At 55.3% G+C, this 26,600-nt stretch overlaps 10 protein-coding genes and 1 non-coding gene across 11 annotated transcripts; 6 read left to right on the top strand and 5 right to left on the bottom strand.

Annotated features, from left to right (window-relative positions):
* Window positions 1-259: 259 nt before the first annotated feature.
* On the bottom strand, window positions 260-1,229 carry F5144DRAFT_84951 (uncharacterized protein). Its single transcript, XM_066793471.1, has 2 exons — window positions 592-1,229; window positions 260-519 (listed from the first exon to the last, which is right to left on the bottom strand). Exons 1-2 carry the CDS (start codon window positions 1,037-1,039, stop codon window positions 344-346), a joined length of 624 nt encoding a protein of 207 aa, XP_066649687.1. The 5' UTR covers window positions 1,040-1,229; the 3' UTR covers window positions 260-343.
* Window positions 1,230-1,555: 326 nt separating this feature from the next.
* On the top strand, window positions 1,556-1,963 carry F5144DRAFT_589625 (uncharacterized protein; the record flags this gene model as incomplete). Its single annotated transcript, XM_066790069.1, has 1 exon — window positions 1,556-1,963. The coding sequence occupies one exon, from the start codon at window positions 1,556-1,558 to the stop codon at window positions 1,961-1,963; it is 408 nt and encodes a 135-aa protein (XP_066649686.1).
* A 544-nt stretch (window positions 1,964-2,507) lies between these two features.
* On the top strand, window positions 2,508-2,592 carry F5144DRAFT_t20. The gene has a single exon. It is a non-coding gene; the product is annotated as a tRNA-Gln (tRNA).
* A 600-nt stretch (window positions 2,593-3,192) lies between these two features.
* On the bottom strand, window positions 3,193-4,657 carry F5144DRAFT_525292 (aspartic peptidase domain-containing protein; the record flags this gene model as incomplete). The annotated part of the gene is made up of 2 exons (XM_066786802.1): window positions 3,784-4,657; window positions 3,193-3,716 (listed from the first exon to the last, which is right to left on the bottom strand). The coding sequence occupies exons 1-2, from the start codon at window positions 4,523-4,525 to the stop codon at window positions 3,193-3,195; spliced, it is 1,266 nt and encodes a 421-aa protein (XP_066649685.1). The 5' UTR covers window positions 4,526-4,657.
* A 3,821-nt stretch (window positions 4,658-8,478) lies between these two features.
* F5144DRAFT_84861 (OPT oligopeptide transporter protein-domain-containing protein) lies at window positions 8,479-11,099 on the top strand. The gene is made up of 3 exons (XM_066793467.1): window positions 8,479-8,946; window positions 9,049-10,914; window positions 10,980-11,099. The coding sequence occupies exons 1-3, from the start codon at window positions 8,664-8,666 to the stop codon at window positions 11,090-11,092; spliced, it is 2,262 nt and encodes a 753-aa protein (XP_066649684.1). The 5' UTR covers window positions 8,479-8,663; the 3' UTR covers window positions 11,093-11,099.
* Window positions 11,100-11,398: 299 nt separating this feature from the next.
* F5144DRAFT_84856 (general substrate transporter) lies at window positions 11,399-13,643 on the bottom strand. Its single transcript, XM_066793466.1, has 4 exons — window positions 13,263-13,643; window positions 12,071-13,185; window positions 11,841-12,014; window positions 11,399-11,763 (listed from the first exon to the last, which is right to left on the bottom strand). The coding sequence occupies exons 1-4, from the start codon at window positions 13,365-13,367 to the stop codon at window positions 11,517-11,519; spliced, it is 1,641 nt and encodes a 546-aa protein (XP_066649683.1). The 5' UTR covers window positions 13,368-13,643; the 3' UTR covers window positions 11,399-11,516.
* Window positions 13,644-15,123: 1,480 nt separating this feature from the next.
* Window positions 15,124-16,877, top strand: F5144DRAFT_84906 (uncharacterized protein). Its single transcript, XM_066793469.1, has 3 exons — window positions 15,124-15,562; window positions 15,641-16,335; window positions 16,428-16,877. The coding sequence occupies exons 1-3, from the start codon at window positions 15,225-15,227 to the stop codon at window positions 16,736-16,738; spliced, it is 1,344 nt and encodes a 447-aa protein (XP_066649682.1). The 5' UTR covers window positions 15,124-15,224; the 3' UTR covers window positions 16,739-16,877.
* A 1,040-nt stretch (window positions 16,878-17,917) lies between these two features.
* F5144DRAFT_84871 (uncharacterized protein) lies at window positions 17,918-19,954 on the top strand. The gene is made up of 3 exons (XM_066793468.1): window positions 17,918-18,302; window positions 18,409-19,654; window positions 19,711-19,954. Exons 1-3 carry the CDS (start codon window positions 18,051-18,053, stop codon window positions 19,857-19,859), a joined length of 1,647 nt encoding a protein of 548 aa, XP_066649681.1. The 5' UTR covers window positions 17,918-18,050; the 3' UTR covers window positions 19,860-19,954.
* Window positions 19,955-20,824: 870 nt separating this feature from the next.
* F5144DRAFT_639392 (beta-lactamase/transpeptidase-like protein) lies at window positions 20,825-23,326 on the top strand (the record flags this gene model as incomplete). Its single annotated transcript, XM_066792711.1, has 6 exons — window positions 20,825-21,316; window positions 21,455-21,545; window positions 21,613-21,874; window positions 21,933-22,618; window positions 22,827-23,026; window positions 23,300-23,326. The coding sequence occupies 6 exons, from the start codon at window positions 20,825-20,827 to the stop codon at window positions 23,324-23,326; spliced, it is 1,758 nt and encodes a 585-aa protein (XP_066649680.1).
* Window positions 23,327-24,139: 813 nt separating this feature from the next.
* Window positions 24,140-24,578, bottom strand: F5144DRAFT_609146 (uncharacterized protein; the record flags this gene model as incomplete). The annotated part of the gene is made up of 2 exons (XM_066791617.1): window positions 24,491-24,578; window positions 24,140-24,430 (listed from the first exon to the last, which is right to left on the bottom strand). The coding sequence occupies exons 1-2, from the start codon at window positions 24,527-24,529 to the stop codon at window positions 24,140-24,142; spliced, it is 330 nt and encodes a 109-aa protein (XP_066649679.1). The 5' UTR covers window positions 24,530-24,578.
* A 114-nt stretch (window positions 24,579-24,692) lies between these two features.
* On the bottom strand, window positions 24,693-26,391 carry F5144DRAFT_504065 (nucleotide-diphospho-sugar transferase; the record flags this gene model as incomplete). The annotated part of the gene is made up of 2 exons (XM_066786428.1): window positions 24,693-25,030; window positions 25,189-26,391. The coding sequence occupies 2 exons, from the start codon at window positions 26,389-26,391 to the stop codon at window positions 24,998-25,000; spliced, it is 1,236 nt and encodes a 411-aa protein (XP_066649678.1). The 3' UTR covers window positions 24,693-24,997.
* Between the last annotated feature and the right edge of the window lie 209 nt (window positions 26,392-26,600).

Raw genomic sequence — 26,600 nt, 5'->3', positions numbered from 1 at the left:
GCCTGCCAAGGAGCCGAGCGCAGCGCAAAAGCGGCTTTGGGCTTTGGGTGAAATGGAATCAGGGCCCACTGAGCAGTGTCAATCCAGGTCAGGTGAACTACCGGCCCGGCTTAAGAGATGCCGGGAGATCTCAGTGATGCTTCCTGGCAACCCAATCCTCGCTTCCGGCGATTGACAGGGGATTGGGCGCGGTTGATGTCGGCGCTCGTCTGTCGATTGATATGCCAGGATGGTCAGCTGACCCGTTATCGGCGCTGTAGGAGCGTGGGGGTTGTCGTCGTCGGACCGCACTCCAAACCCGCCAACCAGTCCGACACAGGGCGGGCAGAGAAGTGTGCTCCCTCTACTGGTTTCTCGGGTCCTTCCGCTGTGGTGCGCCCAGTTTGTGTCGGACCCAGTCGACGTATCGAATGGGGCGACCCCTCACTACACCCAAGAGATCCTGAAGCCCTCCGTACACAAACCCGGCGGCAAGGGCGGTTTTCGTCGTCCGGGCAGTCATCGGCAAGGAGAAACGATCTGCAGTGCAATCATGGTGTTAGCAACCATTGGACGACGTATCGTAGAGGAAAAGATATGTGGGAGCCATACTCCAAAGACTAAAGCCCCCTGCCACGGTGACGCACGATGTTACCGTGTTGAAGATGTCAGCGGTCCCGCGATACGAGTCAAACATTTGCTCGATTGCGAACATGGCTGTCGTCCAGAAAGACACTTTGAATCCCATCTTGAATCCCTCGCGGATTCCACCATATGCCATCTGGTAATTCTTGCTTTTGTGGTAAAGAAACCAGCCCGTCGTGCTCGTGGGTAGCTTGTGCGCATGCTCGGCTCGAAACTGCAGACCCGCCATCTTACCACCTTGTGCTGTTCCCAGGGTAAATCCGGCGAAGAACGACAGCGCTGATGCCATTGGGAGTCTCAGGGGCGCCGGAAGAGAGAGGCGAGCGTTATGGTAAAGCTCGTCGATCTCGGCACGAGATGGAGGGGCCGGTAGTTCGCGCATTCGCGAGGGTGTGTTGTCGTCTGTAGTAGCCATTCTGTTGGTACAATTGAAGAATCGGCCCGATGCTGGGAAAACGCAGCTTATTTCAAATGGTATCAGTTAGCTTCTCGACAGGGCCGTGTCATCTGGAGTAAGTCGTGCCAGTGTTCCGGGGTTTCGCAGCTCAAGTTCTCGGTCTGATGCAACTCGTGAAAATGCTTCCCAGGAATTGAAGGTCCAAGATGGATGGATGGTGGCCCAAGCTCCTACCCCCCCACTCAGCTCACAATTCTGCGGGTTCGGGTCGGGCCATTGACCAAGTGCCCCTCCATCCGGCGCTTGGCAGGGCGAGGGCAACTAGGTGGTGCCTGCCGTTGACACACTTCATCAAACTCGACATCACCACCAAACACCTCACCTCGATTCTACGAACAATAAAAATACAGAGGGTATCCAATATGGTATGACTACTGGCGTACCCAGGAAATTGCTTGGCCGCTTTGCACAGGTCCCGCTAACGGAACCCTCTCTTAGCCAAGCAAAGCGAACACCGTGGATGATCCCGAGGTCATGGTCCGCCTGAAATATGGCATCCATACCGTCTTCATCTCCGCCATGATCGACTGGCCCTTCTCCCGACTCACCGCCGAGCTTCTCTCCATCCTCCGCGACCGTTACCCGGACGGCCTGACCGCCTCGACCAGCCAGCCGCAGTTGATGCCCATCCCCGCAAGCGACACCGACGTCAAAGTGGCTTATGCCCTGCCCAAGAACCCCGGCGACTTGGCCCAAGGGTGGAAGACCATCAACGCACGAGAGACCGACGTCCTTGGTAAAAGGGGCGTGACTGATATGAGCTCCGTCGCCTTTGCGTTCCTGGGACCTGACGCAGACGAGGCCCAACCTGAGTTCGTGGTGGAGGTTCCGGTTCTTGAAGAAGAGGCTTCCCTTAGAGGGGATGACGATCAAGAAGACTAGGAGGGGCTGGGAAGACCTGAGTGGCGAGTGCTCTGAGCACTTTCAACGTTGACTTCATGGACATACATGCGGGACACGGGGTGCATGGGATGGGATACAGGCGTTGAGGATGGTAATATACCCGGGGAATAATGTTTGGTTTGGATGACAAAACGATCTTCTACAGTCGGTGGTCTGAGATGTTGTCTTTGGTTGTTCAGTGTAGTAGTTGTCCCATTACATGCCGATCTGCGGGTAATTGGCGTCGCAGAAGAGCGATTTGGGGCTGCTAGGCTGGTTGCACGCCGCTGTGCGTTTGCCATTGAATACCACCTTCAACCTCGTTTCCTTACTCGTGGATCACTACCTTCTCTGCTTCTCTGAGTATCCACTCAGACGATCACATGTGCTGTTTCACATTGGACGCTGCAAGAAATTGCAAAGATCTAGCTCCATGGATGATAAAACAATGCGAGTTAAAAGAATGGATCGTGGTTAGGTATCTTTGGAGTGTGGAATTCCATAATACCATGTTAGGATCTTGATGTGGCACCTTCTAGACAAAGGTTGTGTAGTGTAGTGGTTATCACTCTGGATTTTGATTGCTATCAAGCCTTCCAGTAACCCCGGTTCGAACCCGGGCACGACCTCATTTTTGCCTGTTCAGGAAATTCCAGCAGTTTTTTCGTCCTTGAAAGACACATCGCGCAATGCAAAGTGCCCAACGATCATATTGATTCAATGTCAATGACATGTTTTTTTGTGTTGACAAAGGTGAGCCCTGCTCACCAAATGCAGAACCACAGGTGGGAACAAACCCCTTTACATCCCCAAGATCGACATTGCTCCAAAACCCTCAGGTCTGAACTACAATAACCCTAGGGCAGCCAATTTCAACAACCATATTCGGGAGTTGGTAGTCGATTCAAGTAGCATTTCAGGTCTCCCTTTGGCCTCAGTAACTGATGAGGTTTGACTAAAGTATACCAGCCTAATTTCCATTCCTCTTCGGCTCGGAACAGTTCAACAACCACTCAAGCTAATCGAGATCTTAATCCCATTGTTTTCAGCAGCTAAATAAAGTCTATTTTGCCCCGAAACTGACCCGAGCTGCCCGGGGATAGAAGAGACCGGGGATAAACTGCAACGTGATAGAACAAATGAGAAAAGATGCAGAGCCAGCCACCCACAATAAGATATGTGTCGCCGAGCTGAACAGCCTTGACCGTCACTGTCGGAACTTCGAGTTCTTACGGCCAAGTGGATGGCGGCAAGGTCTTGGATGCCCAGCCCAGCTGCATGTTACCGCCATCAAAAACGACAAAAGCAGCCTTGAGGGCGACGTCCCCATAAATGGAAATCCCGATTCCCGTATCCGGCTGGATACCTCCAAAGCACGTTTCCCCGCTCGAGCTCGTAGGGGCGTAGGTGATGTAATCACCGGGCACCGTGATCATGGTGCCTTTGTCTCCAACCCCGAAGGCGAAATCGGGCACCGGCCCGCTGCACGGGAGTGTGTATCCTCCCTGCGTGCTGTCGTACGTTGCGCCGCGGACTTGTCGGTAATAGGCCGTGACCACAGAACTGGGCAGAAGGAGCAGGGACGTACCCGTGTCCGCAATGCCCTGAAACGTGGTGGTCTTGAAGCTTCCCGACCCGACGGCGTACCCGGATGATTTCCAAGCCCAAAAGCCGCCACTGCTGTCCACCGGTGTGTACGTGATATTGCCGATGTAGGCATCTGGGTTGATATAGCCGAAGGTGAAGTGGCCAGCTGCAAATGTCATGACGTCAGTATGATAGCTCCGGTGGAAACAGGGCGAATGGCACTAGGGACCCACGAGCGCTGGCTTTGAGATCAGCCGTGAAGAGAGGGGAATCAAGGCTGGGCATGGCATTGTCGAAAAAGGTCTTCTGACTCTTCGGTTCGACCGTATTGATGGAGCTAAACCCCAGGCCGAGCAAGCCGTCGTTGTTGGGATCGGAAGTGAACTCATCAGAGACCTGTGTTGCAACCTCGACCGCTTGCGATGGGACGTCCAAACCGCCAACCGTGACTGTGTCGGTGTAGACGTTGCCTCCGGAATAGCTACCGTCACCGTAAGAGATTTGCCACGTGTAACCCTCTAGCTCTTTCGCTGTAGAGCTCTTGGTCGGGTTGTAGACGGTCTGTCCATCGACCTCGCTCTTCTTGGTTTGGGAGCTGAAAACCCAGAGGTCACTAGATCCCGTGTCGAAGTCAAGGTTGAGAACTTGCTCGGGGGTGCCGATAGAAACCGGCGTCAAGTACTCGACATCGTTTGCCTCTGGATTCGTCTCGACGGTGCCATTCGACCGCTTCAGCGTGTTGCTCCGGATGCGGCGGACGGCTGCCTTGAGATCGTCCGGAAGAGGGGCGTGGTATTTGTGATAGATTTTGGCTAGCTGAACCGGGCCGCTCCGGACAAAGTTGAGGTTGTGCACTTGCTTCACAGAAAAGGCACCAAGGCGATCGGCACCGGTGCTTGGAGAGGGGGGTGGCAAGGCTCTCGCAAAAACACAGGCAGCGGATGTGACCGCAACAAGAATAGAGAAGAACCGCATTGCGTGCGATAATCGCTCCGATGGAGCAGCAGTGTCTCTGAAACGAGGTCAAGAAGAACGGGTCCGCGAAGAACAGGGGTTTGTTCGAAATTCAAGTCGGTTTGAGAATGGAGTTTGAGGGTTGGTAAATTATTTTCTCGAGATGAGGCCCGGTGAAATTTGAAGAGCCGTGGAGCTTGCACATCAGATGGCACTGGGCACTTGTGCGGTAGGTGCGGGTGGATGGATCGCTTTCTTGTCAAAATCGCAGGCAGGTGCCCTCTGCACGAACGCCTGATTCAGGTAATATCAACGGGTCATTTTACACTGTATGCCCTTTGTTGAAATTCAGCCACGGAAAGAACGAATAACATGTTGAGGGGATCTCGGGGGCAACGGGGTTCATCATTAGTGACGGCCCTCAATTTCACCAATGAACCACAGCTGCCGAGTCAGGTAAAGGCGCGTTAAGATCCATTTAACTAGGTAGTCAAAACGCAAGAACGACGCAAGTTATTCAACAGAGGCCTTTCAAGTTTGAATCATCAAGTCCGACTCACGATCCATCGATGGGTGGTAGTTTGAAGTCAGCGCTCCTTGTTGGGCACGAAACTGAAGCAGCTGCTCCTGTCTTCCTAACATTATGCTGTGAAATTTTGGGCTAAAGGATAAGGTACCAAAGGGCCTGATAATCACTCCGCGCAACGCAGAATGGAATTCGGGTCGAGATTTTATGACAGAACTGAGTGGAAACGTCAGATATTATCAAAAGATGTTGCACAACAAACATAACGATTTCAATTGACTCCCGGTTTCCCACGGTACCTCTAGATTAGAACTGAAAAAAAGGACGATGACCAGCAGGATCACAAACACATCTGGGCCAAGGTGGGTAACTTGATTGCTTACAAGAACATTAGATAACCTATGGAAGAACCTGTCAGGTACTGCTTGTAATCGATGTCAATTTTGTAGTCCATTCTGTGGGGTTTTAGTTCTCGTCATCTGCGGCTTCGGGTGCCGGAGCATACATGGGTACCTAGGTACCTGATATCTTAGTAGATTTTCGATCGCTTCATGCCCATACCTTCCATACGCACTGCTCAAGAGGAGAATTGAACCCGGGGTTTTTGCAGACGTGTATATAGCTATCAACGCTCCAGTCTCTGTAATTTGACGGTCTCGCTCCGCCGTTATGCTCAGCCGCCGTACAAGAAGTACTTGTGAGGCCACCTTCATTGACAGGCGGTCCTCGTTAGGCTTGGGCCCTTATCAAATAAAGATGGGGACCCGCTGAACCCAGCTTCGTGTCAACTCCGCCAGTTCGTCATTTATTGTTAGTATATTTCCTTCAGCAGTGGAAGGAATCCTAGCATCACTAAAGCGGTATCGGCGCACAGCGGCCCACCCCAGCCAACCTGCCGCCGTGGCTCCACACGGAACGGGCATCTAGCGGGCGGGCTGTTGCAGAATTGGCAGGAGACAAGCTTTTTTCGACTTGGCAGTGCCCGTCCGATGTGAGTGGCGAGGGATGCTCGAACCAGCTCGACGTGCAGGAGCTTCAGGATGTTCGAGGGATCTCGTAATTGCCACCCGCGCTTCACACCGCGACACCCTGTCAGTTTTGACAGACTCGGCTGTCCTGCCATATGATTGGCCCTCTCGACCAGCAATTGCCCCTTTGCCTGGATTGGCAGGTGGTCGAGTGTGTTGGTGGTTGCTCCGGGTTACTCTAGCCGACGGGAATAAGGGGACAAACACATGCGGACGGACTGTTGCCCCAATCCTGCCAAATGGTGATGTTCATCGGCCGACAGTGAGGCAGAGGGAAGGTGTAAGAACAGAGGGCCGAACCATGGAGGTGGGTGTCGTGTGTACTATGTATAAAGGCGGGGAAGTCGTCGTCCGAAAAGGAAGTTCGTACCTCAGTACCTATACAGAGTAATTTGGACAGAGATCAGCGCGGCTCGAGTTCTGTCGGGTCGTCCCTGGGCGTTCCCCTTGCGTGATCACTCACAAAGCCCCCACATTTGTGATAGCTGCGGGACGGGCCCGAGACATGTGAAGCCCATCTTCAGATTGGAGAAGGGACTGCTGCACGGAATGTCACACGTTGGTATGGTGCCTGCGTGGATCCGGGGCGTTGGGACGAGAGATTGTGAGGAATGGTGGACTTACCACCTCACCCATGCACCCGCCATCTGTGGCTCTGTTCCAGTCTGGAAGAATCAGCACCGCACGCACCGGCATGTTCCGTGCATGACCGAAATCGGGTGATGGGTCGATTACGAAGGACGGCGAAAGGGTGGATGGATGGTGGGTACGTGGGGTCCAAGAACGGACACTTATCACATGGCAACCAGGTTGAGGGTGTTGTTGAACATGTACCTGCCTTTTTCATGCTGGGAGGTATGTTAGCTGCCAATAACTCGACGGCGAGCCCTGCATTGAAAACACTTCGGGCCCATTCAGAATCCTCCATGGGTCATTCGATATGGTTGTTGCGTGCAGCGAGGACTTAGGCGGCCAACGTCCATGCTGAGTTGCTACTTCAGATTCCGTGTCCGTCGGATTGCCACATGCTCCGGGCCAATTTCCAGGTCGTTGACGACGGACGTATCACAGTATGTTTGTTAATCGAGATGCAGCGGCCGTATGTACCAGTTTCGAATCTTCCACCTGAGCTGCCGAGAACTGGGGTACCTGGCAATTCGTGACATCTGTGCCCTTCGAGTCATCGAGTTGTTCAAAATCCCAACTCAATCCCAACTCATCTTCTCGATAGACCCAGAAAAATGCCACTTGCCCAAGCCGGTTACGGTCGCGGAATCCGCTCGCGGTGGATCTGGGATCTTGAGCGCACACGCAGTGGCGCATTCGGCGCTGCGAGGATCATCTCATCCTGGTGCAGCGACTCGTTTCAACCAGACACAGAGCGGGGATCCTCGAACGCCGGGTAGGGAGCGCAGTATCCCCTAAGCGAGCCGGCCTTACTGCCTGCTGTTCCCGGCATGGTGGCATCTGCAGGCCGGAGTCGGCAACCTGCCTTCTTCGACGACGGGTGCGCAAGACCAGCCAATCAGATGCTTGTATGCCCTTGCTCTCGAAACTCGCTTGTGCCACACACACTCACTTGCTCACACGGTTTAGGAAGAGGCGATTGACTGCTTGCCGATCCGCTCGCCTCCCCAATAGGACTGCTTATTGTGCAGATTACAGTACAGTACAGTGCTGGCTGACAAGTTGTGAATTGGAGGAAACTTGTCCACATACTTCTACTGTGAAGACGGAATAGAGCAGCAACTGTGCTCCCTCGTTTCGGGCCGAGATTGCTTCTCCCTATGGTTTCGTGCACTGTGCGAAAAAGAGGTTATCGGCCAAGCCCCGGGAAGGAAAGCTCGAGGAAGGCTAAAATACCCCACAAACGGGATTGGGCGGACCCCACTTGCCAGATCGACGACGTTCAATCTGTCGCATGCCGCTGTTCTCGGGAACCGGTGACCGGCCCCAATTTTCCTCTTTACATCGTAAAATGGTGGCAGTCGACCTGCCTAATCTGGGTTTCCTCTCTTCGCTCCGGCGAATCGCTGTGCGCAGACTGCCAATGGGCCGCTCAATCGCCCGCCAAGCTGTCAATGGCCTCGGAACACCCACAAATCCCCCCTCAGGCATGATGGTTGGGTGCGCATTGGCGCGTTGCCACACAACACACGCCCGGCAGAAGTGTTTCCATCTTATTTTCCCCTCCCTTATCACGGGGGCCAAAGGTGCCAGGATGGAGCAGCACATGGCAGGAACGCAAGGGAAGCCGGTCTAAAGTGGCACCCGGATAAGGACTGGCCAGAAAAGGGCAGGCCAGAACGCACACACACTGTTTCCGGGCCGGCTTCGAGTTACCGCACTGGGCAGTTCGTCTGGACTGATGCACCTGCTGCGGCCGGCCGACCACCGACCGAAAGTCGAGTTTTGGCCGCTTTTAAATACACGCTGCATGCCATCGCGTCCCCGTTTCCATTTCCCCGGTCTTCCTCATCTCGCACCACATCCCCGTCCGGCACCGTCAATCGTCCCTTCGCCAAACCAGGCCGGGAGTTGACCCCCACTGGCGGTCGCGCGCTTTCCGATCTCAGTGACACCCCGATACAGAAACCTAGCCGCTATGGCTGTCGAGAAAGAGGCCCTCGAGGCCGTTGCGGTCTCCGGGACGGTTCGCCCATTCTCGGAGAGCCAGCTGCCCATCGAGGATACTTCCGATCTCAAGACGCACAATGTCGCGATCGAAAAGGCTGGATCCGAGGCCGATGAGCTGGAAGATGAAGACCTCTTCCGCCCTCTCCTTATGGACGCCTCGATTCCGGAGGAGGCGAACCCACTCACCATTAGAGCGGTCGTTGTTGGCTGTCTCCTAGGCTCCTTGGTCTGCGCATCCAACCTATATCTCGGTGAGTCACCAACCCGTTCTCAAGTTTTGCTCCACACGGTCCGATAGAGACGAGCAGAACGCATTCAAGGTCCCGTGCGGCCAATGCTGACACCTTCGGCAGGTCTGAAGACGGGTTTCACATTCAGCGCCAACATGTTCGGTGCCATCTTCGGCTACGGCGTCCTGAAGCTCCTCTCAAGGGCGGACAAGGTCCCCATCATCGGTGGTCTTTTTGGCCCCCAAGAAAACTCTATCGTCCAGGCTGCTGCAACTGGTGCTGGCGGCACCGGTGGTATCTTCGTCGCCGCAATCCCCGCCATGTACCGCCTCGGCGTCATGGGAGAAGGCCACTCGCCCAAGGACGACATTGGTGCCATCTTCACCATCACCCTTGTCACCTCCTTCATCGGCATTTTCTACGTCACCCCGCTCCGCAAGTTCTTCATCATCCAGGTCGCCCGCGAGCTGAAGCTCATGTTCCCGACCCCGACCGCCGTTGCCCTGACGATCCGCTCCATGCACGCTGGCGCCGCGGGCAGCATTGACGCCATCAAGAAGCTCAAGTGCCTCGCCATTTGCTTTATTGGTGCCCTCGTCCACCGTATCGGATCATACTACGCGATCGGAATTCTCTACGACTGGCACGTCTTCACCTGGATTCACATCTGGAGCGGCCACACCAGCTGGGCCATGAACATCGAGTCGTGGGGCTGGTACTTTGAGTGGACCCCGGCTTTTATCGGTTCCGGCATTCTGATCGGTCTGAACCCGGCCATCTCCATGTTTTCTGGTTCCGTCATGGCCTGGGCTATCATCGGGCCCGCCTTGGTGCACTACGGCGAGTGCATCGGCATCGACCAGAGTGGCGGCGACCCCAAATGGGACGGCTACTACTCGTTCAACTCTCTCAGCAACCTCGGCAAGCAGACCCCTTCTCCTCGGTACTGGCTCCTGTGGCCCGGTGTCATGGTCATGGTGTGCTCTTCCATGGCCGAACTGTTTGTTCAGTACAAAGCCATCTGGTCTGGCGCCAAGTCCATCTGGAACCAGTCTTGCGGCGGCATCAACTCGCTTCTTGTTGCCCGGGGCAAGTCGAGCGCCTTCTTCGCCAAGCATGGCTCAAACCAGATCAAGGACGAGAACGTGGTCGAAGACCCTTTCCCGGAGGAGCAGCAGGTCAAGACATGGATGTGGGCCCTTGGTCTGCTCGTCACCCTGGTCGTCGGCATGATCATCTTCCACTTCCAATGGGAGATGCACCCCGGCCTGACTATCCTGGCCATTGTACTCGCTTTCCTCTTCTCCTTCCTCGCCATCCAGATCGGCGCTGTCACCGACACCACCCCGCTCACGGCTGCCTCCAAGGCGTCGCAGCTCATCTTCGGCGGTGCCACATCGAACAGCGGCTACTCGGTCCAACACGCCCAAAAGATCAACTTGGTGGCTGGCGCCCTCGCTTCAGGCGGTGCCGACATGGCCACGGCCCTCGTCAGCGACTTCAGGACCGGCTTCCTCATTGGCACCTCCCCCATCAAGCAGTGGATTGCTCAGTCCATCGGTAGCTTCTGCTCCGTTTGGCTTGGCCCTGGCCTGTTTGTACTCTTCACGTCGGCCTACCCGTGCATTTGGCAGCCGAACCAGGCGGCCGATGCCCACTGCCCCTTCCTCGTCCCCTCCGTGTCGGCGTGGGCCGCCGTCGCACAGGCCGTCACCGACCCTAACGTCTCGATCCCGCTGAAGAGCGGCATCTTTGCCATCGTCATGGGCGTCTTCTCCATCATTCAGGTCGTCGTCCGCCACTTCTTCCTCGTCGGCGAGCGCGAGAAGTGGCGCAAGTGGCTGCCCAACTGGGGCGCCATCGCCCTGTCCTGGGTCATCCCCGCCCCCGTTTTCGCCAACGCTGCGCTGCTCGGCGCCATCGTTGCCGCTCTCTGGAGGAAGTATGACATGAGGACCTGGGATATTTACGGCTACGCTGTCGCTGCTGGTAGGTTCTCCCGCCCGCTCCGCCAACCCAACACGGACATAAAGCTAACCTGCTTCGCTACTTAGGTTTCATTGCTGGCGAAGGTCTCGGCGGTGTCGTTGGTGCTATCCTCACGCTTGCTGGCGTCGATGGCGGCTCCAAGGGCTCCAATATTGCCTGCCCAGCCGATGCGTGCTAGTCACGTCATGATTGTCATGTATAGCGTGTTTGGGGCGGCCCTAATGACCGGGTTGGCATCTCCCTCGCAAACAGCCGAGTGGATGCCGCACCCCCCCAAAACCAATTTGCATTTTCTGTTTTAGGCACATTATGGGATGATATCGCGATACCAATGAGAGATAGGGCTTGACGCCTCTTAATGATTACTCTGTGCCTCTTATTTCCAGGCGTTTTTATGCATCCCTGAAATGTGATCATCCGCAATGCGAATACAAGAAGGGATCACAATATGAGTGGGTGGCACCAAACACAGCAGCGCGAGGGCAAGTTGCAAAGGCATGAATGGCCCATGTGAGCTCAATATGTACTCATAATAATCAGCAAAACTAAAACCACCAGGGGCCTGGCCCATCTCGGCCCTCCCCAAGCTTCTTTCCACACAGCTAAGCCACCTCGGTCTGCAGAGCGTGGGGCCCGTCCTTATCTTTATCCTGTTGATCATTTCCCTTGGCCTTCTCCTTCGTCTTCTCGTCCTCAATCGCCGCTTGTCCCCGGGCCAGCGGCTTGGACTCGTCGGTGACACCGAACAGCTCGTCCATGTGCTCGAGCGAGAGGCCCTTCGTCTCGGGCACGAAGAACCAGACGAAGACAAACATGGAGAAACAGAAGCTGCCGAAGATGAGGTATGTTCTGGTAAAAGACGGCGTGTTAGTTTCTCAACCTTGTCTTCGGATGGGGGGTGGGTGAGGTGGGGGTATTGAGCTTACCCGTATCCGTGGCTCCCCACGGTCAAAAGCATGGTGGGCACGGCGCGGGCGACGACAAAGTTGAAGAGCCATTGTGTCGCGGCAGCGTAGGAGACGTTGAGAGAGCGGAGGCGTGCGGCGGGGATCTCGCTAGCGTAGATCCAGCAGGCGGGACCCCATCCGAATTGGAAGAAACTGTCGGGATTGTTAGTGATTCGGTGTGGGCCGAAAGAAAGTCAAGGGGGACTTACGCGGCGAATAAGAAAATGGAAACGAGCGCAAAGTAGCCAGCAGGAGGGACCTCCTGGCCCTTCTCGGGCGGTGCGATGCGTACGTACAGACCGATGTAGAACATGGCGAGGCCTTGGGCGATGGAAGTCCACAGCAGGCTGCGGCGGCGGCCCAGCGAGTCGGCCATGAAGAGCAGGAAGCAGATGCAGCTGGTGACCTTAACGATACCGTAGATGCCCGTGCTGAAGAGCGAGGTCGAGGTTCCCGTCAAGCCGAGGTTCTGGAAGATGGTGGGCGCGTAAGTGTTGATGGCGTTGGTGCCGGTCATCTGCTGGCAGATCATAAGGACGATGCTGATGATCACACGGCGGCGGTTGCCCGGGATGGTCCACATCTCGCGCTGCAGGTTCCAATAGGTGGCGTCGCCAATCAAGTTGCGTTCGTGCTCGAGCTGGTCGACAATCTCTTGAAACTCTTCCTGGATGTACGGGTGCGTGGGCGGCAGGTTGCGAATGCGAGACAAAACACTCTTGGTATCCTCCCACCTGTCCCGGCGGGCCAGCCACCGGGGCGACTCCTGGCACATCAACATGCACACGCACAGCAGCACAGCTGGGAGCGCCTGGATAGCGAGTGGGAAGATATACATGAGCTTGCCATAGGGGAAATGGATGCTGACCGAGTAGTTGATCCAGAAAGCAATCATGCCACCCGTGACGATGAAGAGTTGGTACAGACCCGTGAGCAGGCCGCGAATGGCACGCGGGGAGTTCTCGGAGACGTAGATGGGGTTAATAGTACTGGCAGCGCCGACGCCGACACCGGCGATGAAACGGCCGGCGTACATGGGTCCCAGGTTGCCGCTGGCCGCGGCCTGCATGATGATTCCGACGATGATGACTAGGGAGACACCGATGAGGCACCATTTCCGGCCGAAGCGATCTGTCAGGGGGGAGGCGACAAGAGCACCGAGGAAACAACCAGCTTGGAGAGTCGAGACGATGTTGGCAGCGAGGGCGGCAGATGCGGGGGAATTGGGATCACCCAGGCCAAAGTCTTCCACGAAGGGCTCCAGGACGATAACACCACCGATGACGGACGAGTCCCAACCGAAGGACATGGCACCGAAGCAGGCCTGTGCGGGGAAGCGCCCGAAGTCAGCAATTGGAGTCATAAATAGGCGCGGATACCGGTGATCAAGGGATAACTCACTGAGCAGGCAAGTAGATACACACGCCAGCCATAGATCTCGTGCGGATCCGAGGTCATGGCCTCGTTCCGCACGATTTTCTGCAATATCTTCGCAGAAAGCGACATGGTGGATATCCGCCCAGCGACGTCAATGTGTGGGAAGGAGGTGAAGTGAAACCTGGCGGTTGAGATCCGGGACGGGGGGGGCCTTTGGTATTAAAGGCGATGGTGGGAAACAACGGACCCCAGATGCCGGAACTCGGAGCAGTGAGACATCGGCGACAGCAATCCGGGCCTTTTTGTAGTCGCACTGCATCTCCGCGATATCAGGCTTGAGCACTCGCGCGGGAGACCGGGGCCCGCGGTCACCTTTCGGCATGCTCGATGTTGATTGGGGGGGTCCAGTTCTCAATCCCGGACGACCCCATGTGCAATCCCACCCTTGATCATCACCCTTGATGGTGCGCCAGTGCGGAGAAGCTTGGTGTTTCTTTTCAAACAGACAGCGACGGGCGATCTCGCTTCAAGGTAGCATTGCGCCGGCTTCTTGCTTGAAAGTGACATGTGCTTGGAGGTGGTCCCGCCGTGGTGCGCTAAGACGGAGAGTTCCAGGGCCACCATCCGTTTTCCCTTTTTTTTCCACCAAAAGGAGGCGGTAGCGGGGGTCCTCTTCCTGCAGCAGGTTAACGGTTTTCCAGCCCAGCACCCAGCCATGCTAGCCAAGACGGCCTTGGGACAGCCGGAGGTGTTGAACTGAAGCGTGCAATTCCCCCGAACACCAACCAGTCTGGCGCTCACTCACTGGACATCTGGACTTTACCGACTTTTCATGGCGCGGAGCTCATCTGACCAGCGGCTGGTGGATCCGGGTCCACGGAAGGAGAAACTGCTTCAAGCTGTCAAGAGATGCAGCCTGGAGGAGGGTCTCCATGGTGTGTTCCAAATTGTTGAGTTCTCGGCAGGCAGAGGGCAACGGTGCACGCCAAATCTGGACGGCACTATCTCGTCGCCCGCGTACACGACCCGTTCTCGCACGCTAGCACACACAACTGGCTTCGCGTTGTTGGTCTTGGATGCCATGTCCGTATTAGCCTATTCGTGGATTGTGGAGTTGACCCAAGGCGGAAGGTTGGGGAGAGGCTCATCAGAGGCTGGAGAGGCTCGAGGGAGACTGGGGTCCTGGGATTAACTGCGGAGGAGCTGGGGCAAAAAAAAGGCGGGGGAGGGGCCTCAACGGGGCCTGAGGCAGAGAAGGAAAGAGCAAACATGGGGAAACAAGGCGCCAAGGATGCCTATCAATTCCCTGAAGTCTTGGCCAAGTCATCTCTGTCATGGTTCTTTCGGTCCGAAGGAAACAACGAGGAGAGTGAGGCTGGTTGGAAACTGCTGACATCGATCAGAAGCCCCAAAAAGCATCAAAAAAGTATTGAATAACGGAGCCGGAGACCCAGATACCCAGAGTATGAAGTTAGATCTTATCTTCGCAGCAGTTTTGGTTACAATCGGCACCGTTTGCTCCAACCTTGGGGTTCAACTCGAAAGGTTCTCCAATCACAAGCCGCCGTGGCACGCGGGTCGAGACGAGAACTCCAATTTATCCAACTTGTTACCGATTCTTGTGCCGTATCACCGAACCAGAAGTACCCACCCCCCTCTTGCCCTTCTCCAAACTGAGCGGCATGGGCCTGATGCAAGTGCTGCTCACTCCTCCCACACTGCCGGGGCCTGCGATGCTTGGGTGCCAGGCGCCGATCCCTGTCGTGGATTATTCCAGACACCATTTCTCCACGAATCAGCGGCCATCAGCTGGTTGCCTGGTGTGTTGGAGGTGTTGGAGAACACCACTCACGAGGGGGCGACAATCTACAGAGAGTACGAGCCCGCCGCAGTGCTATTTCAAGCACGTGTTTGTTCCAGCTCCCCGGCACAGGGCCATCGGGTAGATTTGACGCGGTCAGTTCGCATCTTTCGACCGACGCCGAGATGCTCCCGGAGCCCAATGTCACGGTCCTCGGCCAAGATTCCGGGGAGCGCAGGAGATTCAACATTAACTGCTACTCCTTCCAGCAGGATGCGGTTGTGACGTTCAATGGCTGGCAGTATGCCTGCTTTTATTCTTTCCTCGAATCAGAGCCTTCGGGCGCTTCTCCAGATCCTCTTTACGTCCATCTTGCGAGGAGACAATTGCCCCGTGGTGGGTGGGAGGTAATGGTGTTCGACGACTACGCGCAAACGACAGACGATGGACACAACACGATTCAAATGGGCGTCTGCTCGGCGGACGGCACCATTCATCTTTCCTTCGACCACCATTGTGATGCGTAAGCAGCAGAAAACAGTCGTGAGCTTGCTGCTCACAGCGGAAACGGATGAATACTGACGCCTTTGTTATTTTCAAGCCTGAAATACCGCTTCTCCGTCCCCGATATGGCCACACGACCGACGGATTTCGAATGGAGACCCTCACATTTCACGCCAACCCTCAACCACCTCCCCGGTTTGCCAATAACGGATCCCAAGTTTAAAGACGTGACATACCCGCGTTTTGGCCCATGCGGCGGCTCCATGTTTTGCTCTTTCCGCGATGGCAAGGCTGGGCTTGGCAACGACCACCTGTATATTTACATGCCCAACAAACAACAGTTCGTCTTTGTTGGCACACATCTGACGGGCATCCAGAGCAACCCGTATGTCCACGGCATGGACTGGCAGCGCGGTAGGCTCCACGTCACATGGGTGTACCGCGGCTTCGTGTACTACGAAGGCTGGGACGACCCGCTGGACACCAAACATAAGCAGCAAGCCGGCCCCAACGGCGCCGAGAACAACCACGATCTATGCTATGCGTATAGTGACGACATGGGAAACACGTGGAAGAACGGCGCCGACAAGGTCATTGCCCGTTTGCACGCCGGCGAGACCATCACGAACAGCAGCGAGGGCATCGTTGCGTTTAAGATCCCCAAGGGCTCGGGTCTCACTAACCAGGAGGCACAAGCCGTGGACCAAGAGGGAGGTGTCCACGTGTTGAACAGAGACACCCTGGATGGGGGTGCATATCCCATATGGAACCACTACTACCGGTCGCCGGCTGGTGAGTCTTTCCATTCATCTTTCTTTTTTTTTTTCCTTGTTTTTTTCAAACATAGCACGCCAGAGGATAGGCGGAACTAATGTGACCCCTAGGCGTGTGGGCTCGGCGTCCCGTGCGGCCGGTTGCCGGCAGTGCCCGGGGGCGTTTGGCGGTAAGCCAGACCGGCGACCTGTTCATGTTGCTTCCAGACTTCAGTGCGTCGGAAATGCAGATCCTAAAGGCGTCCAAAACGAGCGGGTATACCAGCTATGACGAGGTGTGGAGAGGCAACAAGCTAACTGGCGAACCACTGGTCGACTCGGCAAGGCTCGAGCAGGACATGGTTCTATCAGTGATGGTGTTGGCTGAGGAAGAGGCGACTCCGGGCCAAAGAAACGTTGTCGTGCTGGACTTCCAGCTGTGAAGTGTGAGCGATGGTAGGTGGTTGTTGTCGATATTCCATTTCGGGACACCCGATCGATGTCGGGCGCTGTCAGGCGATAGATCGATTCGTCGACACCTCTTGCATTGCATGATCTCGGGCGATGACGATGCGGGCCCCAAAATAAGTTTCGGCATGCGCGACGTCGGGTTCGCAGCTGTTCGGTTCCTGCAACTTGGCTACCTACCCGGGGTGCACGCCGATTCTAACAATCCAATGATGGGAATCCAGCGAATGCAAACCCAATGATGCAAATACCATGACTCTGGCACGAACGCATGCGGGTTTCGGCGGTTTCGGCCGCTGCAGCCGCTGCAGCCACTGCCGTCGCGGTCTCAACCAACGTTCAGCGCTTGCTGGTTGTGGCTGGATGCTAAAGACCCCGTGCACGCGGAGATTCGAAATTTGGAAGAATGGGGATTTCAGACCGTGCCCAGATCCAAAACGGGCACAAACTACCGATTTGCGGCAGTCGGTGCTGGCTTTCAGCTGGCCAAGGTGGTGGGTTTTGTCCAGAACCTAAATTTTTCAGCTTGCGAGTTCCAAGCCCCAGCACCCGATTGGCTTAGTGCGATGCCCAGTCAGAAGCAGCGGCCCAAATTCCAGAACCACGAAGCCACCAAAAGGATGCGAGTGGGCCGGGCTTCGGTGAATTACCCTGCAGATAATCTGGCTCAGTGTGGTCTTCTGTGCGTTGCGGGTTAGGGTTATCGCCCGGGCTCGGGCCTGGCGTGCGCCCGGTTTCCTTGTTTCTTGCCATTTTTGCGTCTTCCTCAGCTGGTTGTGCTCGGCAACAAGCAACAAGTCCCCACCTTCGCCCAGGTCCCGCAAGTGACGGTGCCTGATCCCATGCCGCCAAGCGACGCCATCCATCCCACTGCAGAAATGAGACTAACCGGTTGTGGGAAGCTCGGTGATGGGCAGCGTTTCGAGCCCCCGTCGCCCCGTCGCGGCTGGCATCTCTGAGCATCTTTTTGGCGTGTTTTCGCAGCACAACGCCACATGGTGCAACCGTCATCCAGCTCATTCATGGGTCCATGGGTGCAGTACTTAAATTCTAGACACACGGCGAGTGGAGACATACAAAGACAACCATGGCCCGAAACGTCTTTCATCTTCCCAGAATTCAGCTCGACTGTCCTCTTTGGTGGCTCCAAGCTCGCCACTTTAATAGAATAGCCCCGGACAGTGGCAGGCAATACCGTGACACGGCCAGAGACCAGAGCTGACACGGGACCTATCCATGCATCCTAGTCTGATCCAAACGGTCGGGTCTTGGGAAACATAAATCTCCATGTCCATGTCCATGTCCCATGACTATCTTGCTCACCATGGCTCCGATCACCAACATCAGCATCAACATCAGCCTCAACCACCTCAACCTCAGACTGCCATCTCACTCGCAGAGTCGGTCCACTGTTTTCGAACCGCCGATCGACCGAGGTCCTCGACTGTCCGAGCCAAGTTCACCACGGAGGAGAGAGAAAGAGTGTTGGGGGTTAGACGCCAAGGTGCCTGTCTGAGGTGTCGCATGCTCAAGATCCAGGTTTGTTCCCTTGCTAGTACCTACCCACCCACCCACCCACTTACTTGGGTTGGATACCCAAGCTAAGCCGTTCTCGGCCTCTCCTGCTCACACGCCTATAATCCAGTGCTCCCTCGAGAACCCGTGTCAACCCTGCCTACAATCTGCCATCAGGGGCTCTGAGAGGAAGGTCCTCTCGTTTTGCTACTGCGTACGGACTCGCTTCGTCGACGTCAACATCTTTGACCCGTCGTCCTCCCGGGCCGGCGCCGCCGCAACCATGCAGACCGAATCACTGATGCTCGCCATGAGCAAGCTGCTCGGTCGGATCGCCACGCCTGCCAACTTCACCCTCACATCCAACCCCATAGCTTTCAACAACACCATGGTGTCGTGGCTCACGGACCCCGACTTCCACCTCCCCAACGGCAGCATTGTCGGCTTGTGTTGCTCCAGCCTTCTAGGCCTGCAGTTCCCAGAGGATGCCGCCGCTGGCACCGATGGCCTGCTCACCGACTTCCGCCGCTTCCTCCTCGCCACATCTCTCACCCATGCCCGCTGGCGTGACAGCAGTCTCAAGGTCGTCCAGGCCCGCGACATCTGCGCTGCAGGCCAGGTATCAGGATACCGCCTCCTCAGACGCCTCGATCGCATTCTCACCCCGCAGTTTCTATCTCGCATCGGCCGTGACTCCTGTCAAGTATTATTCCTCCTCGTGTTGGGTGCTGTCCTGGGGGTGGGCTATTCGGGATCGCAGTTAGAGGATCACTCGCCTCAGTTTCCCTCGGCTGAGATGCTCGGTCCCGAATTCCAGCGCAGCCCGACATTATGGCTGGCCATGAAGGAGCACTTGTGTCAGATGTTGGCGCACCATTTGATTTTCGTCGGGTCTATGCTTGGGATCAAGTTGGAAACCGCAGTGGAACGGCGGATCATCGACACCGCCGTGAGCCGGTGGAACAAGGCCGAGGAATTTGTTTGGGCGGATGGCGTAGGCTGCAAGATGGAAGAGATGGGCTCGCCATCCCTGGGGCCGGTCGGTCTATCAAACGCCGCCGAGTCTGACGATGCAAATACCTCTTCAGCGCCAGCTGATCGGAGCCGGGGACTCGTTTCTTCAACGCCGCCGTCACCGTCTTCTCGACGACCGCCGCCGCCGCCGCTACTAGTCCCGATCCCGTTTTCAGAGGTTAGGCAGTTCCAGCCTCAGCCCATGGAGGCCTGGTCGGAAAACCCAACGTCATACCTTTCCATGTTCGATGAGTCGGTAACCCCCCCGCCCCCACCCGGACCGAGCGAGCCACGGAGCGCCACGCCAGTGACAGCATCACCGCCACCAAGGCCGGCATCCGAGCCATTGACCCGACAGCACAGTAAGTTACGGACAGTCCCTATCCCAGCTTTGAATTCAATACTAACTAGTCATCAGCGTCGGAGTCGATGCGGCGACCGGAGAAGAAACGGAGGTCGATGTGGATTGTCCGGCCTTTTGACGCCGGCCCTGACCGCGGCTTGGTAAATGTGCATGCACGCCTACACGGGTGCGGGGGCCTAGAGAGCTTACGAGCTTTTGTATGATTCCGACTCAACTCGGATGATGATGATGACGATGATGTTATGACAATTCTGTACACGAAATTAGCGCCGCCAAGAGGGCGGAGCACAATCTTTCCTTTTCATGAATAATGGCTTTCGGAGGATAGAAAACCACCATAAAGTTCTTAAGGCTTTGTAATTAAGGGTGTGGCGATCACAAGAACTTTTTGGGTCATGGTGGCTCATCAATACTTACCTTGACCCCAACGACCAAACCTCTCCAGTCCTTGTCAACCACCCAAAAAGGGCTTTCACTCGAATTCTCAACTTGATAACCATGATTTGAAATTACCCGGATGGGCATGATGCTCAGGTGGTAGAGAGATCCTTGGCATCCCTGGAGCAGAGCAATATGTGTGATTTAGCCGTCCTGGGTCAGCTATTAACATGAACTCTATTATGAATGGATCGACAATCACTGTCAATCAAGGCAATGAGCCGCGGCAAGTACCTATTGATTGTTCTGTTCCGAACTCCGAGGCGGGCCAGCAGCAAAAGGACTGATTGTAGCACAAACGCATGGCGAACACGCCTAAAAGTTATATTCATGCATAATAGAGTAGGTAATACAGCGGAGATTATCGAGTGCTCTGCATTCTACCCTAGAAGGCTCGGGAGGCTCCGTCCCAATACTTCCCAAGTATCCGGGTGGCAGCCATGTATCTGGGCATACCCCTGAGCCGTGATCATCTCCCGAAGGGCTGCTCCTCATGTGCCATAAACGCAGGGACGGCCTTCATCTTCCAATTCTGGTCTTGGTTGCTACTTGACGCGCAAGATTCGCAGGGACGAAATGGCCGATTAATACTAATGGGAAAAAGGATTGGTATAAAGGCGGCAATTCCCGCCGGGCCTGGCCCCTTGTCGAGGAGAGTCAGTCTGGGGGCATTTTCATTTACCTTTATTTTGTATACCTAGTTGCGCTATAACAAAACTTATAGCGAACAATGAAGGTTTCACTTCTGCTTTCTGTGGCCGCGGCCACGGTTGCGCTAGCAGGGCCCAATTGCCCTCCCCTGGGCCCAGTCTACGAGAAGCCGTACAACTTCAAGACGAGTTCCGCGATACAGGCCGCCATCGCCAACCTCACAGCCACCTTCACGGCCTGGGACCAGAATAACTCGTCTGCCATCCGCTCCAACACGACGAGCTACAGCATTGAAGTGTTTAGTACGAACAAGGAGAATCCAACAATCTTCAGCTGGCACCACACAGCCGCTTCCCTCGCAGCAGCAACCAATACATCCGGTGTCAAAAAAGCCGGCCCTGACGCCGTATATCGTCTGGGCAGCCTCACCAAGGTCTTTACCGTTTACACATGGCTGGTGCAGGACGGTGATGTAAAGTGGAACGAGCCGATTACCAAGTACATCCCAGAGCTGGCTGCTGCTGCGGACAAGGCAAAGGAAGATCCTGTGGCAAACGTACCATGGGATGAGGTGACCATCGGCTCGCTGGCGGGGCAGCTATCCGGGGCCATTCGAGATTGTGAGTCCGCAAGAGAAAGGGTTTCCCGAGAAAAGAACTGACAGTGTTGAGATGGCCTAATGAGCGAGGTAACTCAAGAATTCAACCAGACTGACGCGGTGGGTTTGGGATTTCCGCCCCTGGAGGACTCGGACCCCTTGCTCCCGAAATGCGGAGAGTGGCCGCAGTGCAACAGGACTGGTAAGCTCAGGAGTGTTTGATGCAAGATATGAGTCTATAAGAATACTAACAACGGGCTATTTAACAGAATTCTTCGCTGGCTTGCTCCGAGCATACCCGTCATTCGCACCGTTTACCACCCCCGCATATACCAACACCGGCTATCAAATCCTGGCGTACGCGCTCGAGGCCATCAAGGGCAAGAGTTTCCAGTCGATGGTGGAGGCGGGTGTGTTGCGTCCCCTCGGCCTAGACCATACCTACTACCGAGACCCGCCGGTCGAGGAGGGCATCATTCCCGGCGTCCAAAACAAATCCGGATGGAATTACCAACTAGGGGATGAAAATCCGTAAGTCCACCCTCCTTCCCCGACAACAATGGTTGACTGACTCATCACCGCACCCCAGCGCCGGAAACATGTACTCCTCGATATCCGACATCTCGACCCTCGGCCGCGCCATCATGCGCTCCACCCTTCTCCCGCCCGTGCTCACCCGCCGTTGGCTGCGGCCGGCGACCATGTCCTCGGAGCTCGTGGCCGGTGTCGGCTATCCCTGGGGCGTGCGCCGGGTGGTGGTGCCCTACGCCAACGGCAAGCACGTGGTCGACGCCTTCAACAAGGCCGGCCAGATCGGCTACTACTCGTCGCTGCTGGTGCTGCTGCCGGACTACGACGTGGGCTTTGCCGTGCTGCACGCCGGCGAGGGCATCCCGGGGAACAGCAACTTCAACGTGGCGGATATCCTGGGCGCGCAGCTGGTGCCCGCGCTGGAGGCGGCCGCGCGCGAGCAGGCCGAGGCCAAGTTCTCCGGGGAGTACGTGGATGATACGCGGAATACGTCGCTACGGCTGTCAACTCAGACGGATCGGCCCGGGTTGGGGGTTGAGAATTGGGTGAGCAACGGGACGGATATGAAGACGGTTGCGGTGGTGATGCAGGGCGGGTATTCGCCGGTGCAGCCGAGCGTGAGGATGTATCCTACCGGGCTGGAGACGGTGAGGGAGGACGGGAGCAAGAGGGTCGCGTTCAAGGCCGTGTTTGAGGATCTTAACCTGCCGGCGAGGACGAACAATATGTTTTCGACCGATTGTGGTACGTGGGTGTCGTTTACGGGGGTTGTATATGGGACGCAACCGCTGGATCAGTTTATTTTTGATGTGGGTGCGGATGGGAAGGTGGTGAGCATCGAGAGTTTGGCCCTGAGGTCTGTGATGAAGAAGACGTAGTTCAGCGTTAGCAGGGATCGATCACAGAGTCAAGGGAGAAGTCAAGATGTATTCACTCCCGCCGCCCCCGATAGTTCGCCTTTCAAAAGGGCCTGTACTTGTTACCATGAGTACCATCCTCCACCGGCTGCATCGGGTCATGGTAGATGACCTCGGGGGACGAATGATCATAGCGATTGATGATGATCCTTGCTGGGCCGGGCAACCGTCCCTGGTGGTGATGCCAGGACCTTTGGCCGTCTGGTATGGCCGGGTGCTCGATGAGGGGTGGGCGGTTACTCTCGAGCGGGAGGCGTTTGCAGTTACCGAAGCCGTGGACACTACAAGACGCGCTTGCAGGCACCAAGATTGATGTGCTCCTGTCAGCAATTGCCTAAACCACGCTCTAGGGCGTCTAGCGCCGCTAGCACGGCGAGTACAGCGTGGTGTTGTTCCGGTCGGCGTTCCTGTGGTATTGCTTAGTTAGCGTGTTAACTCGCACTATGGGAACATCGGGTTTACACTCACGATGTAGCTGAGGCGTCCCAAAACCTGTCACGGACGGTAGCGAATTGGGTGCGTAGCACGGGCTTAGCAACACACCGAGAACGGCGACGGGGAGCTGCTGTGAACCTTCGCGGCCTAGAATTAAGAGGCCTAGAATTAAGAGTTATTGGTGTTGGTGGTGATGGCGTGCTGCTGCTGCTGCTGGAGTGGTAAATGTCTCAAGTAAAGAAAACGACAGCGCAAGGAGTCGATAAGCGGCTGCCAACTCAAAATTTAACAAACCACCTGCCGTGAATCAAGCCCAACCTTCCTCACAATCGCTCAGTAGTAGCAAGTGCGAGGGTGGGGCAAGGTAAGAGCAGGACCGACCAAGCGGTGTAAACTTCGATACAAGGATGTGTAATGGCAGTGATGTCTGGTTGGCATGCCCCTTTAAGCCCTAAGGTTTTGTTCAAGTACATGCCGCCCAAGCGGAGAACAAAACAAAAAACTGCCTAATAGGAAAAGGAAGTTCCACCCTCTGGCCACCACGAGAAGCCCACGCCCCAATTCACCATAATGGTACTAACAATCCGAGACTTTCCCTCTTACTCTTGGTTCCTGGTTATTAGAAAGAGGCCCTCAATCAACGAGGGGTCCTCATATTTAGCCTCATCGACTTGTCTTTTACAAGACATGACGATATCCATGGGGATGGTATATTCCTTCAGGGCCACGTCCTTCTCAAGACGCATACGCGTTTCCAAATCGCTATAAATATATGTTACAACGGCTGGGGCGATTCGTGAACTTTGGAACTTGGCTCAACTTACTACTGTGTAACCAAGGTAAGGACCTGACCCCAAGTACCGGTATGACCTATATTACTGGCACGTCGGGTATATACCTGCGAAGTAAACTTTCAGTTAAGGCAGTGGTTGATAATGCGGTTGACCTTTGGGATGGGGCTAAGATTGGCCGCGACGTCGGTTGTTACAATGATGTAGCACTCCTTGCGGAGGATCTTGCCTAACGAAGCTGCTCGCTCTGATGGAGACAGATCGCAGCTGAGAGAAACGGCGCCTATCTTGATGGCGTCAAGTAGACGAGAGACCCGACGTGTTTCGGAAATGGACTGGGTGAAAATGACCATCGTCTGGTCAGCCCATTGCGCCTCGCTGCAGAGGTGGATGAGATGGGCGTCCTTGTGCCGCTGGTTTAAGAAGAGGTAGTAGTGGTCTACCATGATGGGAATGATGGGTGTGTTGCGTACCCTCGGGGGGGTGTTCTGCTCTTTGGTTTTGAAATCCATGAAGATAAATTGGTCTACTTTACTGTGCTGGCCGCTTCGTTTCGATTAGGTTGAGACTTTAGTGTAAGGGAAGAAGCAATGCGCCGTGGAACATGATGAAGTTAGTCTTTTAAATACTTAGGGAAGATGATTGGAAACTTTGTGGGTCTGTTAAAGTCAAGGCGTCGTCATCATCTGAACGTTCGGAGTCTAGAACGCCGCTATTGCATATAACTAACGAACTTGACACTCCCTGGTCAGTATCCATCTTCCCCAGTTTTCCTCCACTCCCGTCACACTCCAGGAATACCCTCGATAATATCCGTTTCGCCCACCGAGAGAATACCTCAGGCCCCCGCCAGCTACATGTACTTGGCTTGGGCGGTGACCCGTCGAAATTTGACCTGGATCGCACCTTCATTTTGATTGATTCTCGGTCACGCTTTAAAGAGGATCCCTTTCCTGGATGTCCACGGTGATTGGTGATTGTTAGTGATTTTGATCTGTGCCAAATTTCGCCCGCTCCAAGCGCAGTCCCAAAATGTCAGCAGGGCCCAGAGCTTGATCAAGCCGTGGAAATAGCCAAATAGGAGATAGGCTGGAAAGAGAACGACGTCCTGGGGATGACGGCGGAAGTAGTCAAACACCTTGACGACCTTGGTAAAGAGAATCCAACCTACCAAACCTCCCAGCACGACGGTGGAGGTGTATGCGGAGGACCGGGTGAAGAGGTAGACGAGCAGGCCATCCGTGACGGCAGCGAAATTGGTTAGCGACGTCAGATAGACGGCGTAGACGCAGTACGGTTGGGATGCCCATACGCTACGTTCCGTGATGAGACTGCAGAGGTTGGATCTCCAAGTTGTCCGCGCCCAACGCTTGCATTGGCCTAAGAACTTGATGTGCGCAGATGCGTCGACTCCGATTGTCGTGTGCATTACAGAGTCTTCGGTGTACTGAATCCTGATCTTCCAACCGTGCCGGACGGCGAAGCGGGTGGTGAAGTTGTCATCGTCTGGGTTCAGGGGGCCGAACATGTCGAAAAAGAATCTCTCATTAGTGTAGCGGGGAAGATATTCGTGGTGCCGCAGGATCTCAGTGCGTAGGGCGCAGCACCTGCCGGAAACAACGAAGACCCCGCCGTCCACCGTGTTGGTGGCACGAATCTCGAAGTTGTGTCGGCAAAGATAAGTTGCGCCGAGCATATTCCAGATCCGGCCCCAGAGATTCAGACCTTCCTTACGCCGGACGCGCTTGTTGGTGCCAACCAAACCCACTGATGGATCTTCAAATGGATAGAGCAGAGACTCGAGATAGCGTGGTTCCAAGGAGGCGTGATCGTCAAGTAAAACCGTGATGTCGGTCTCGATATGCGGCACAGCAAGGGCTATTTGTCCCCTTTTGCTGGGGACCTGTGCCGTTTCAACCACAAATTGTATGGATGGATGCTCGGAGCTGACTGTGTCGACACACGAAGAAGCTCCAACGAAGAGCTCATCACCAGCAGTCACCACAATAATCTTTGCTGGCCCATTGGCCGCGCAAGACTTGAGTGTCTTTTTGAAGGTTTCCAAATCCGTGGTAACAGTGGGGATCACTGCCGTGACATCCTTGGATGCCGTGTAAGTGGGTTTGCTGGGCTTAGGTGAGGGCGAGTAACACCAGAATGCGGCCAGGTTGACAACAAACCGCAGGTACCGCCAGCAGAAGAGGGCGAGGAACCAGTAGAGGTAATAGTCCCCTCCGGCAAGCCATGAAATTCCCTTGTGAAGACCAACAAGAATAGTGATCGACAACGCCATGTTAGGAAGAGCCCTGACTGCCGTCACTGTGAGGTCAATGTTCCTCCTCTCGCTGCTGATCCTCGGGCTAACTTGCGCCATGTTCATGTTCATGTCCAGGCAGGGGGCATTCCAGTCAGGCAGTCGGGGTTCCTGGAGCTGGAAAGTAACTTCAAGCAGCATCTTCCAGGAGCTATAAACTATTTCCCACAAATAATTTGCTGATATTTCTTCAAGTTGCTCTTCGTCCCCAAACTTTATGTAGAACATACCACTTGATCCACCGGGGCAAAGAACAAAGGGCTGAAACA

Source organism: Chaetomium tenue (assembly GCF_020726465.1).
Source record: "Chaetomium tenue strain MPI-SDFR-AT-0079 chromosome Unknown F5144scaffold_1, whole genome shotgun sequence".
Lineage (NCBI taxonomy): Eukaryota > Fungi > Ascomycota > Sordariomycetes > Sordariales > Chaetomiaceae > Chaetomium > Chaetomium tenue.
The sequence above is the reverse complement of the archived record's forward strand: the minus strand, read 5'-3'. Positions and strand labels throughout refer to the sequence as shown.